The 13,382-nt window shown below is 40.1% G+C and overlaps 1 protein-coding gene across 2 annotated transcripts in view; it reads left to right on the top strand.

Moving 5' to 3' along the window:
• Positions 1-5,415, top strand: part of OXSR1 (oxidative stress responsive kinase 1) — a 97,920-nt gene extending 92,505 nt beyond the window's left edge. The window contains exons 17-19 of one of the 2 annotated variants that reach the window (XM_030812115.1): positions 1,322-1,390; positions 2,248-2,312; positions 2,737-5,415. In XM_030812115.1, the coding sequence (XP_030667975.1) occupies positions 1,322-1,390; positions 2,248-2,312; positions 2,737-2,811 (209 nt within the window). In that variant the 3' untranslated portion in view covers positions 2,812-5,415. The remainder of the gene's footprint in view (positions 1-1,321; positions 1,391-2,247; positions 2,313-2,736) is intronic. The other variant, XM_003256863.3, reaches the window with a different exon arrangement.
• The last annotated feature ends 7,967 nt before the right edge of the window (positions 5,416-13,382 follow it).

Here is a 13,382-nt window from a genome sequence, read left to right as displayed (position 1 = left end):
TGAAGTTTCTGTCCTTTGTGAAGTTTCGCTTTTAAAGGATAATAAAAATTTTCCTGCTTTTGGGGAGCATATGAGTGAGATAAAAATGCAGTTCGTTGACTACTAAACACATTTAGAAAACCTTGTATAATAATACAAACAGTAATAAATATATAATAGCTCTTTACAGCTTACTATAGGCCAGGCATTGTCTTAAGCGTTATCTTATTAAATTCTCACAGCAGCCTACTAAGGAAAAATTATGATCCCCATATTATCAATGATGAAATCAAGACTTAGAGGCAAAGTAACTTGTTCAAGGTCACACAGCTGGAAAGAGGTATAGCTGGAATTCAAACCAGATCTGTCAGAATCCAAAGTTCATTCTTTATACATGGTTGTCCTCCATGATGGTAAAGAAACAAGGTCTGCAGTCTCCTCTCTCCTCAGACAGAAGCTGAGGTCTGTCATGTACTGTTTCTGGCTGTTGAACTTCACGTTGAACAAGGTGTGTTTTGTTTCTTGCCTTTATTACTCAGGATTCTAATTTGGGGAGTAGCCAGCAAGTATCTGTTCTGTGTATCATGCTTATTCTTCTTGCTGTCACACTATCATGAGCAGCTAACCACAAAAGAGAAAAGATGCAGGTGTACAGAGGTGTTACCTGTTTTACTTTTTAAACACCAGGCAACATCACATTTTCAGGAATTAATTCAAATTGCTGGTAGCCTGTGTGAATGTGTGGACACTCTCTCCGCAGCAGTCCTCCTGTTCTCTCTGAGGGGCTCATTTTCAAGCCCTTGGCAACCAATACCACTGTGTCGGTTGAAGATGAGGTTAATTGGGGATATTCTGTCCTCATCTTTTTAGTTTCTGGTTATACCCATTGCTCAGATTGTACTACCTGGAATAACTAGATAAGAAGAAAAGCCCACCAGAATAAAAAAGTAAATGATTTTAGCAAAAAACTTGGAGTATGATTCCCAAAGAGAAGAGACAAAAATTTTTTGAGACAAAAATTGTTGCCTTAGTTTTTGAGAATAAATCATTCTGGTTTTTTAGCCCTAGAGATGTTCAGTATTCAACATCATGTCTCAGATATTTGCCACCTGGTTTATACAGATTCTGCCCTCTAGCTAGATCTGTGAGAATTCCACTTGAGATAATCTCAGTGGTAGGAAAAGTCTTTGTATGGAAGGAAGACCCTGCCTGCCTTCTTGGTTCTGTGGATTTAGCATCCAGCTTGGGCCTAGCATGGCACACTGACACCCACATGAGCTGTGAGAGTTAACAGTGGCAAGTGTGCACAAAAAACAGAGCACTGTCTTCTTTGTCCTTGCAGATACAGCGGAGGGTGTCTCTCAGGAACTCATTTCTGCTGGCCTGGTCGACGGAAGGGATTTAGTAATAGGTAACTGCATTGCATTCTGCTCATGTGCTTCTGTGTCTCTGTCTGTAAACCTAGTACATAGAAAAGCAGGTTTTTTATTCCACTGAGTAGGTCTGATGGTTCTTGAAATGGTTCTTGGCTTTGCTGAAATTATAGGTAATAGGACAGTTCCTTACACACACACAAAATTTCACCTCTGAGTTTGCTTTGTGACCTCCAATGATGGTAAGTGAAAGCACACCCAAGGTCTTTAGGAGATTAATAGAAATTATGGCAAAAGTCACAAGTTAAAGTAAGCTTGGCCATATCTGATCTGTTTTGGATACCTAATTTTTGTGGCCTAAGTTGAGCAAAAGTCATTAGAGATTTAGTCCTAGAAAAGTAGGAAGGAAAAGAGAAGGCCCAGTGAGGCCATAGGTCCATGTTACTGAAGGAAAAGACCATGTCCTTAGACACAGTTTTCCGTGAAAGACCAGATAATAAATAGTTTAGGCCTTGCGGGCCATGTACAGTGTCTGTCACTTTTAAACCACTCTTAGCTTGCCAGAGAACAAAAACAGACCACAGGCTGGTTTGTTGACTTCTGGCCTTGGGCTTTCTGATCCATAAATCAGGAAATCATACCTCTTTTAGCTGCATGTTTTTCCTAGGTTAGTACAGCATTTTAAAGAAAGTTAATTTGACAGTGGTTCAAGGTGTACTACTTAGAAATGAGTTTAAAAGACACTTTCATTAGGGGAGTGATTATTTGATCTGTCTGCTTCCATTTTGATTGTACAGAGCATATTCTTAACTACCATTTAAGCTTTTAAAATATGGTTTGAAAGTGGATTTATGTAACTTCTCATTCATTACCTTCTCTGTTTGTATGATTACAGTGGCAGCTAATTTGCAGAAAATTGTGGAAGAGCCTCAGTCAAATCGATCTGTCACTTTCAAACTGGTACTCATCCCTTCTTCCTTATGAAAACATCTTGCCTTTTATACACTGGCAGCTTCTCCAGACCAGCTTCTATATCCCCTGAGTGATGAGAATATTAAAATGTGGTGGATTGTGTTCATTTAGCCTCCCCAGTGCCCTGGGCTGATGTTTCCCTTTGAGTGGCCACTCTTCTTCTGTCCATGCCAGGAAACCTCTGACCCCAGAGACCCTTGGCTATTCATAAGAGAAACTATTAGCCAGTCTGACTCTAGCTGTTTACCCAGCCCCCCTCTTTTCTGGAATAAACACCTTCATCAGTCTCCTATTTGTATCCTAGGGACCTGTTGCCCACTGCCTACCTTCCCACTATCCCATGACTGTTTTATTTGCTACCTGCAAGTTTGTTTATAAATAATCACAGTTTCTCATTTTGTTTGGTTCTTAGGCATCTGGTGTCGAAGGCTCGGATATTCCTGATGATGGTAAACTGATAGGATTTGCCCAGCTTAGCATCAGCTAAACCACAACCCTGGAAGAGGCGGCCTAAGGAGATTCCACACATGCGTATCTCTGTTGTTTCTATTGGCCTAAACCCACTACTGCCAAAGAACCCAGCAACAAACCTCCCGGCTAGGAGCTTTAGAAGTCTTTATGTTCTTCCTGCCATCATTCCTCCTTTTCCCACAGGGAAAGAAAAGTTGGATCACTAGTGGCCAGCATCCCCAGAGTTCCGTTAGCAAACTTACTTCATATGTCCCCTGTCTTCCTCCATCTGAGAAGTGGCCCATGTGCTTCAAGGCCCAGGAGGGAGATCTGTCAGCTCATTCTTGCCTTACTCCAACGATGGCCCAGGTGGAAAAGTAGCAGCTGTATCGGGCTTCCTCATCCTGCCTGTTCCCCCACACCTGCCAGAATATGGACATCTTGGGATATCTCTTTACCACTGAAGTAGAATTGATTGTTCAGCTGGAGCCCAGAGAATTTAATTTAGTGGTTTTTCTTTGTACCTGATGTGAATTCTAGCAACCTTTGTTAGGAAAAAGCACAGCCTCAGATGGAGGCAGCCTAAACTGTGTTCTTGTTTTGTTCATGGTGTTTCTAAGCGTTTTGCTGAAGCTGCTCTCAGGCACCCCCTTCTTCATTGCTCTCTCCAGAAAGGGTTGCTAGCCTTAACTTCAGCTGGTGCAAAACATCTGACTGTAGCCGAACTTCAGCCATCGGATCCTTCAAAGTGGAACTTTGGATTGTTTTTACAGACAACATCGAGTAATGGCTTGTAAATGTGAATTTTGCCAGAGGTGGTTTTTGAACAGGAAAATCATAATTCATATCATTGGAGAAGTATTTATTTTCAAATATTAAATTGAAGAGAAACTCAATCCTCCCATGAAAATCAGTTCGCCTGGCCTCCAAGTCATGAGGAAATGGGTATGCAAGGCTGAGATTTCTACAGCAATAAAGGAGACACACACTGGGCCAGAGAGGCCTGCCTTCTGCCTGCTCTCCTGCACTGACCCTTTGGAGGGGGTCTCTGTGTGCTGAAGCTAACTCAAGATGGAAAGTGAAACCACATGTGCCGTGACCTTTAGGTTTTATGAGTAGACAGTGTTCATTTGATTTTCTACAGAAATAATATAAATTATTCTTTAGGTTTAAAAAAGAGCACTCATAATGCAATATGTGAATAATCAGTGAGGTTGATTTTCCTTTTTTCCTACCGTTTCATAGTCTTTGTCTAACTGCTAGTAACCCTACCGAGTTTTATATATGAGTGGGATACTCAATCTGGCCTTAAAAAGATACACAAAGATGGGCTGTGGGTCTCTGGAAAGGGGGAGAGTTGCCCTTTACAGAATCACTTGAGCCCTTTCCAGCATTGTTGGTCTGATGAACAAGGTTGTTTTACCTTATTTTCTCTTGGAACACATCTGAAAACCTTCCCCACAAATAACTTGTCACACCTTTTGTTTCATTCTGAGTCTTTAGTTTTAGTCATGGGCTTTCTTCACCTGCTCTAGGTGCAAAGGCATGTTGGGAAAGAGATGGATGTTGAGGAGGAAGAGAGGAGATGGATTTCAGATGGGAGTTAGGAGGAGAGTAGGTGAGATGATCAGACACCGAAGTTCAACGTCCCAGCAGTCTTGTAAAAGGAGGGAGCCTGCTGAGCCAGGAGGGAGAAAAGAAGATTGATCAGCTTGCTAGAAAAATATTTAGCTTTTCTTTTTCTTTTTTTGTGTGGGAGGACAGAGAGGAACAAGGACGGGGAGGTGGGAATGAGGTGTAGAAAAGAGATAGCATCCTCTTTGGCACAAGACTAGTGGCTTACCTTAGAGTCTTTTTTTTTTTTTTTTTTTTTTTTTTTTCAAACCCATCAAAATCTACTTATTTATGAATCCAAGGGGTGATAGCGTCACTCTGTTCTAGCATTCTTTGTGGAGATGGTCTGGTGCCCAGCTGGGAGTTTGCAGCAGCCCATCCCCTGTTCACTTTCTCTAGCCCGTCATTACCTGTGAACTGCAGTGGGGCAGTCATGGCAAATAGAATTGGGCTGGGGTTTCTCCTTCTTTTCAGTTCATTGTTTGCCCTGCTAGGAATTAGAAGACAGACACCATGTCCCAGGACAGTGTTATTTCTTCTTCTGCATGATGTGTGGTAGACTCCCTTTGCTGGCTTGTGCAGTGATACTGAGAAAATACATGAACAGAAACTGCCCAGGTGGAACAGCACGTAACCTAGTGAGTGACTGTACTCCTTTCTAGGAATGCTGATTCAGAGTGCACCTCTTTCACTAGGTCCCAGGATCCCCTTGTCCCTGGAGTAGGGACTAACTATAGCACAAAGTAATATGTGCCAATGCTATTTGTGAAATGTTTGGTCTTTCTAAATGACTAAAGGATTTGTTTGGGTTTTTGCTTAAGTTTTGAACCAAATCCTAGAGCCAGCTGATAATATTTAATAATCCGGAGGAGAGAATAATGATGTACCAATAAGTGGAGATTCCTCCTTATGATGTATGCTAGGTTATGGAAGATGTAAAATATTCAACTTTTTCCTCCTTTTTTTGACTTTGTATTTTACTGCATGTTTTCTTCATTTTTAATCAATAAAGAGTAAATTGTCCTTAGTGGTGTATGGATGCTTTATTTTAGTGGCCATTGGCGGAGAGCTGTGGATTGTGGGTCAGGGAATCACCACCAACTTTAATTTTTCATGTGAATAGAAGCCAAAGTACATATAAACTGTAAAGTGTGTCTATTGATCTACAAATTATCTAGAACCATTAAAGCCATTATATAGTTGGGGAAACTGCAACCCTAAAAGGGAGGGATGAGGTCAGCCCAAGGAATTGGATAGGATGGGATATGGAACTCCTTTTATTATCTTTTGATCTTTTTAAAATCTTTGGTTTTGCTCGTGCTGTTGGGCAAGGAAGGATGCCAGATTCAAGCCCTTGGGAGTCCCTTTCGAAAGTTCAGAACAGGGCTGAACTTATCTCTTCTTGGCTTTAATATTGCAATGGTGAAGTTACATGTAAGAGTCTAGGCTCCTTTGTATTCCTGTTATCCTCCTACTGCAGGAGGAATCTTCCCTCATCATCTGTCCTTCCCAACAGCAGTGGCTTTTGATCCATGATAACACTGCTTGTGGGTCCTGGTATTTCAGAGCTCAGGGCTATGGAGCCTTGGAGTTGACAGTACTGTTTGGCCTACAGCTAGTTGAGTTTGCTTTCAAGATAAGCAAGTTATAAAAGTGGAATCAAACTATTGTAGGGATAGGAAGGAGGTGCTGGTTACTCATAAGTGACCATGGTATATCTGGAGGGAAGGGAAAGGGTCAAGGGCAAATTGAGCCTCTACTTGCCCATTCTTTCTGACAAGATCAGGTAATATCACTAGGCTTGGTTCCTTAGCTTTATTTGTTTGGCAGCAATACTAGTGCATCCATTCAGGGATTCCTCCTTTGGGTCAGGTCATCTACCCCAAGGTTTTTTGTTTGTTTTCTTTAATGGACTTTAATTTTTAGAGCAGTTTTAGTTTCACAATAAAATTGAGTAGAAATTACAAAGAGTTCCCACACACCTCCTGACTCCACCCACAAACAGCCTCCACTACTGTCGACATCCCCCACTAGAGTGGTACATTTGATACAATTGATGAATGTACATTGACACACCATTATCACCCAAAGTCCATAGTTTACATTAGGGTTCACTCTTGGTGTTGTATGTTCTATGGGTTTTGACAAATATATAATGACATATATGCACCATTACAGTATCATACAGGATAGTTTCACTGCTCTAAACTTCTGTGCTACCTGTTAATCCCTCCCTCCCCCACTAGCCTGTGAGAACCACTGATCTTTTTACTGTCTTTTGCCTTTTCCACAGTGTCATATAGTTAGAATCAAACAGTATGTACAGCCTTTTCAAATTTTCCTCTTTTACTTAGTAATATGCGTTTCAGTTTCCTCAATGATTTTTCATAGCTTGATAGCACATTTCTATTTAACATAGAATAATACTCCATTGTCTGTACCTCAGTTTATTCATTTACCCACTGAAGGACACCTTGATTGTTTCCAAATTTTGGCAATTATGAATAAAGCTGCAGTAAACATCTGAGGACAGATATTTGTGTAGACAGTTGAAAACAGCAACAGCTTATTTGGATAAACTCCAAGGAGCACGATTACTGGATCATGGGTAAGGCTATGTTTTGTAAGAAACTACCAAAACTTGCGGTTGTACCATTTTGTATTCCCACCAGCAGTGGATGAGAGTTCCTGTTACTCCACATGTTTAACAGCATTTAGTGTTACTGGTATTTTGGATTTGGCCATTCTAATAGGTGTGTAGTGATACCTCTTTTTAATTTGCAACTTCCTAATGACATTTGCATCTTTTCATATCCTTATTTGCTATCTGCATATCTTCTTTGGTGAGGTGTGTGTTCAGGTCCTTTGCCCTCCCCACTTCCCCCCTAATTTTAACTTTTAATTTTGAAATAATCTCAGATTCACAAAAAAATTACAAAAACAATACAAAGAATTCCCCTATACCCATCTCCCAACTTCCCCAAATGTTAACATCTTACATAACTACTTACAATTATCAAAATCAGGAAATTAACATTGATATATATTATTGACTAGTCTACAGACTTTATGCAAAAGTTGTCAATTGCCCCACTACTACTCTTTCTGGTCCCACTATTCAATTCGGGATCTCACATTGTATTTAATTGTTATAATTCCTTAGACTTTTTCAATCTGGGATAGCTCCTTGTGTGTCTTTGTTCTCATGGCCCTCACACTTTTGAAAAATGATGGGTAGTTGTTTTGCAGAATGACTCAATTTGGATTTATCTGATGTTGTCTCATGATTAAATTCAGGCTATGCATTTAGAGAAAGAAAACCACTGAATTGATATCAGGCTCTTTGCAATTCATCATCAGGAAGCACACCATGTAAACATCTCATTAGTGGTTATGTTAACTGATCACTTGGTTAAGGTGTGTCTGCTGGATTTCTCCACTGTAAAGTTACATTTTTCCTCTTATAATTAATTTTTTGTGAGGAAGTAGTTTGAGATTAGATAAATCTTGTTACTCATCATGCTTTGCTCAAAAATGTTAGCATTCTTTGATGATTCTTACCTAACACAATTATAACTGTGATATTTGCTAAATATTTTTTTCTTTTTTGTTTTAAATTAACTGTCCCAGATTCTGACTAAATGAAGATTTTCTGTTTCCATCATTTCTTCTACATTTATTAATTGGAATTCTACTGTGAGGAGGAGCTTTCCCTTTTCCCTCACTATGTGTGAGTTCAATTATTTACTTATGTAAGCATGACTTGCCAACAGAATATATTATACTTGTTAATTTTTGATGAACTGATGGGGAGAAGTGATATCCTGGTGTTGGTTTCTTTAATTATATGTGAGGTTGGAAGGTTAAAGGGCCATTTATAGTTAATAGACTTTTGCTTATTTTAAAATAAGATTATTTTTCTTATTGAGTTTTAACAGTTCTTTGTATAGTTTTCTTAACAGTCTTTTATCAGATATGCCTTTTGCAAATATTTTCTCCCAGTCTGTGGCTTATCTTCTTGTTCTCTTAACAGTGTCTTTCACAGAGCAGATGCATTTAATTGTAATAAAGTCCAGCTTACCAATTATTTCTTTCATGGAGCACGTCTTTGGTGTTGTAACTAAAAAGTCATTACCATGCCCAAGGTCATCAAGGTTTTCTCCTGTTATCTTCTAAGGATTTTATAGTTTTGCATTTTCTGTTTGGGTCTGTGATTCATTTTGAGTTAATTTTTGTGAAGGGTGTAAGATTGTTTGTAGAGTCAGTTTTTTTGCATGTGGATGTCCACTGTAATACTGGACTCATCTGTTTCTCCTTCCACTTCTATCAGTTTTTGCCTGACACGTTTTGATGCTCTGTTTTTAGGTACATACACATTAAGGATTGTTACATCTTGGAAAATTGACTCCATTAAGTAATGTCCCTCTTTATCCCTGGTAACTTTACTTGGTCTGAGCTACTCCTACTATCTTTTGATTAGTGTTGCATGGTATATTTTTCTCCATTTCTTTACTTTTAATCTATATGTGTCATGTTTCTTGTTGAAAACATATAGTTTTGGGTCTTGGGTTTTTTGATCCACACTGACTACCTCTGCCTTTTTGTTAATGTTTTTAAATACCGATGGCATGTGAAGTGATCAACTATTGATACAGCTGGACTAACACTTGTTATAGTTTTCTATTTGTTGCCCTTGTTCCTCAAACTTATTTTTGTCTTCTACCCTTTTTCTGCCTTTTGCAGTTTTAATTGAGAATTTTATATGATTTTATTTTCTCCGTTTTCTTAGCATACCAATTATACTTCTTTTTTATCTTTGTTTAGTAGTTGACTAGAGTTTGCAATGTATATTTATAACTAATTTAAGCCTCTTTTCAAATAACACTATACTGCTTCACAGGTAGTACCAATACAAAATGATCCTGTTTCCTCCCTCTCATCCTTTATGCTATTGCTGTCATTCATTTCAGTTACACATAAGCATATATATATACACACACACACACACACACATATATACACATATATATACACACACATATATATATATACAAGCAAAGATAATCTAATTTGCTGCTGTTATTTTGAAGAAAATGTTATCTTTTAGGTCAATTATGTTTAAGTAAAATAAACATTTTTTTTACCTTCACTTACTTCTTCTCTGATACTCTTCATTTCTTTATATACTTCTGAGTTTCTGACCTATGTAATTTTCCTACTCTCTGAAGATGTTCTTTTAACATTTCTTGCAAAGCAGTTCTACTTGTAACAAATTACCCCAGTTTTTGTTTTCCTGAGAAAGTCTCTATTTCTCTACCACTTTGGGGGGATAATTACACAGGATACAGGATTCTAAGTTGGTGGGGCTTTTTTCTCTGAGCACTTTAAATATTTCACTCCACTTTCTTCTTGCTTATGTGGTTTCTGAGGAGAAGCTGATGTAATTCTTTTTTTTTTTTTTTTTTTTTTTTGAGGCAGAGTCTCACTCTGTTGCCAGGCTGGAGTGCAGTGGCATGATCTCGGCTCACTGCAACCTCTGCCTCCCAGGTTCAAGCAATTCTGCCTCAGCCTCCCGAGTAGCTGGGACTACAGGCACATGCCACCATGCCCGGCTAATTTTTTGTATGTTTAGTAGAGAAGGGGTTTCACCATGTTAGTCAGAATGGTCTCCATCTCCTGACCTTGTGATCTGCCCGCCTCAGCCTCCCAAAGATGTAATTCTTATCTTTACTCCTCTACAGGTAAGATGTGTTTTTTCCTTCTGGCTTTTTCAGGATTTTTCTTTATCTTTTATTTTCTGTAGTTTGAAAATGAGATGCCTAGGTGTAGTTGTTTTAGCATTTATTCTACTTGGTGTTCTCTGAGCTTCCTGGGTCTGTGGTTTGGTGACCAACATTAATTTGGGGAAATCCTCAATCATTATTTCAAATATTTCATTTGTTCCTGTTTCTTCTCCTAGAATTCCCATTGCACATGTTATACATTTCGTAGTTTTTCTGTAGTTCTTGATTATTCTCTGTTTTTTGCCTTTCAGTCTTTTTTCTTCTTGCTTTTCAGTTTTGGCAGTTTTTATGTGATATCCTCAAGTTCAGAGATTCTTTCTTCAGGCATGTCTAGTCTACCAATAGGCCCATCAAAGGCATTCTTCATTTCTGTTGCAGTGTTTTTGATCCCTAGCATTTCTATTTGGTTCCTTCTTAGAATGTTAATCTCTCTGCTTACATTGCCCATCTGTTCTTGTATGCTGTCTACTTTCCATTAGAGCCCTTAGCATCTGTGGGGTGTGTGTGTGTGTGTGTGTGTGTGTGTGTGTGTGTGTGTGTTTTGTCCATGGTTCCTGGTTCATAACTCCCATAAACCCTTGTTACAGTAAACAGAATCTCTCTTTCTTACCTTCTCCAGCCTCCTTTCCTCTGCCCAAGGCAGGACTCTAATCTGATTGTGGGTCATAAAAGGTCCTCATTCCAGAGGGGGACCTGCCCTATATCCCGGAAGAAGGAATGCTACACAGAATGATCAAAAAGAATCTGAACAGACAGGTCTTGCTGGGTTTAGATCATACCCTTTTTGTACAATCACGTTTTGACATGGTTGTCCATGCTTCTATTCATATCATGCCTATCGAATGAAGTCTCCACAAAAAAGCCCAAGAGGACAGGACTGGGGGCTTCTAGGGAGCTGAACACATGGAGGGTGACAAGGAAAGTGAACAAGAATTCATCCATGTGCTGGAAGCTAGGTGCAGTAGCACGCACTTTTAATCCCAGCGACCTCAGGAAGAAGAGGTGGGAGGATCATTGGAGCCCAGGAGTCTGAAGCTGCAATGAACTATGATTCTGCACTGCACTCCAGCCTGGGCAATACAGCAAGACCCTGTCTTAAAAAAAATCTACATGCTGGGAGGGTGGTGTACCCCAATTCCACAGGGACAGAAGTTCCTGTGCTTGAGACTCTTTCAGACCTCACCCTATGTATCTCTTCATCTAGTTGTTTATTTCTATCCTTTTAAATATTGTTTATGATAAATTGGTAAACATAAGCATTTCCTTGAGTTCTGTGAGCTGCTCTAGCAAATTAACCCAAAGAGGTGTCAGGGGAACCCCAACTTAAGGCGGGTCTGTCAGAAGTTCCAGAGGCCCAGACTTGCGACTGGTGTCTGAAAGCGGGAACGCCAGTCTTGGAGACCTAGCCTTCAACCTGTGGGGTCTGATGCTATCTCCAAGTACATAGTGTTGGAATTGAATTGGAAGAAACCCAGCTGGTGTTGGCTACAGAATTGATTGGTTGCCAGCTGGTGGGGAGAAATTCCCACATATTTGGGGGTCACAGAAGTCTTTGTTTTTAATTATTGTGTTGGTGTGAGAGCAGAGGAAAAATTGAGTTTTTCCTAAGAGCATTTTAATCATAGTTGCTTTAAATTCCCAGTCTGGTAATTCCAACATGAATAACTCTTATTAGATCTGTCAAAGACGTGGAGTCACAGGGCAAAACACTGCTCCAAAAACACTGCTAGATTTAAGTCTGGTTCTGATCTCTGCTCTGTCTCTTCAAACTGTGTTTTTGCCTTTTAGTATGCCTTGTAATCTTTTGTTGAAAGCTAGACGTGATGTGTACTGGGTAAAGGGAATTCCAGTAAATAGGTCTTTAATGATGTGGTAAAGTATGGGGAGAGGGAAAGCAGTCTATGGTCCTGTGATTAGGTCTCGGTCTTTTAGTGAGCCTGTGTCTCTGTACTGTGAATGTTACAAGTGCTTCTCAGTCTCCCACCCTCTCTTAAGTGGGACAGGATGGCTAGAGCAGGCTTGAGTTGGGTCTTTCTCCTCCCCCAGGTAGGATAGGGTCTGATATAGGGCAAGGCTTGTTAAGAACAGAATACTCTGGGCTGGGCTCAGTGGCTCATGCCTGTAATCCTAGCACTTTGGGAAGCCGGGGTGGGTGGATCACAAGGTCAGGAGTTCAAGACCAGCCTGGCCAACATAGTGAAACCCCATCTCTACTAAAAATACCAAAAATTAGCCGGGCATGGTGGTGGGCAACTGTAATCCCAGCTACTCGGGAGGCTGAGGCAGGAGAATTGCTTGAACCCGGTGGGGGCGGAGGTTGCAGTGAGCTGAGATTGCCACTGCACTCCAGTCCGGGAGACAGTGCGAGACTCCATCTCAAAAAAAAAAAAAAAACAACGCTCTGGCTTATTTCAAATGGTTACTTGCCTCTCCCTGCTGGAGGCATAAGAGAATTTTTCTTTGATATTGACTGTGTGAACCCAGTAGAGCTCTTGGAAGTAAAAGCCACAGAAATATGGAGGCCTTTCTCTGGAGTTCTTAACCCTCAGAGTAATCTACATTAAGTCTCCAGCAATTTGTCAGTTAAAGTTCAGGTTTTCTTATCCTGGTACTGGTTCCTGCAGAGGTTTCTTGTGGATTTCTGGTCCAGTAAATTGTAATTCTCTCTTTTTTTTTTTTGAGACAAAGTCTCGGTCTGTTGCCCAGGCTGGAGTGCAGTTGTGTGATCTTGGCTCACAGCAACCTCTACCTCCCAGGTTCAAGCAATTCTTGAACCTCAGCCTCCTGAGTAGCTGGGATTACAGGTATGTGTCACCACGCCCAGCTAATTTTTGTATTTTTAGTAGAGACAGGGTTTCACCATGTTGGCCAACCTGGTCTCGAGCTCCTGACCTCAAGTGATCTTACCCACTCAGCCTCACAAAGTCCTGGGATTACAGGCATGAGCCACTGCGCCTGGCCTAAATTGTAATTCTCTGTATTCACCTGTGTGTCTCTAACTTTTGGGGCAGTCTTTTACCCTGTGACTTCACTTCTCTGACAGATCTAAGAAGTTACTCATTTTTCAGTTTGTTCAACAATTTTACTTGTTAAAAAGGAGTAGCAACTTCCAAGCTCCTTATGTGCCAGACCAGAAACCAGAAGTCTTACCTCAAGTTTTTATTTAATAGAATCATTAAATTGCAAAATTGAAAGAGATTTGAGATGCCAT

Source organism: Nomascus leucogenys, chromosome 4 (genome assembly GCF_006542625.1).
Source record: "Nomascus leucogenys isolate Asia chromosome 4, Asia_NLE_v1, whole genome shotgun sequence".
In the NCBI taxonomy this organism is placed as follows: domain Eukaryota; kingdom Metazoa; phylum Chordata; class Mammalia; order Primates; family Hylobatidae; genus Nomascus; species Nomascus leucogenys.
This window is presented reverse-complemented; position numbering and strand designations above follow the sequence as displayed.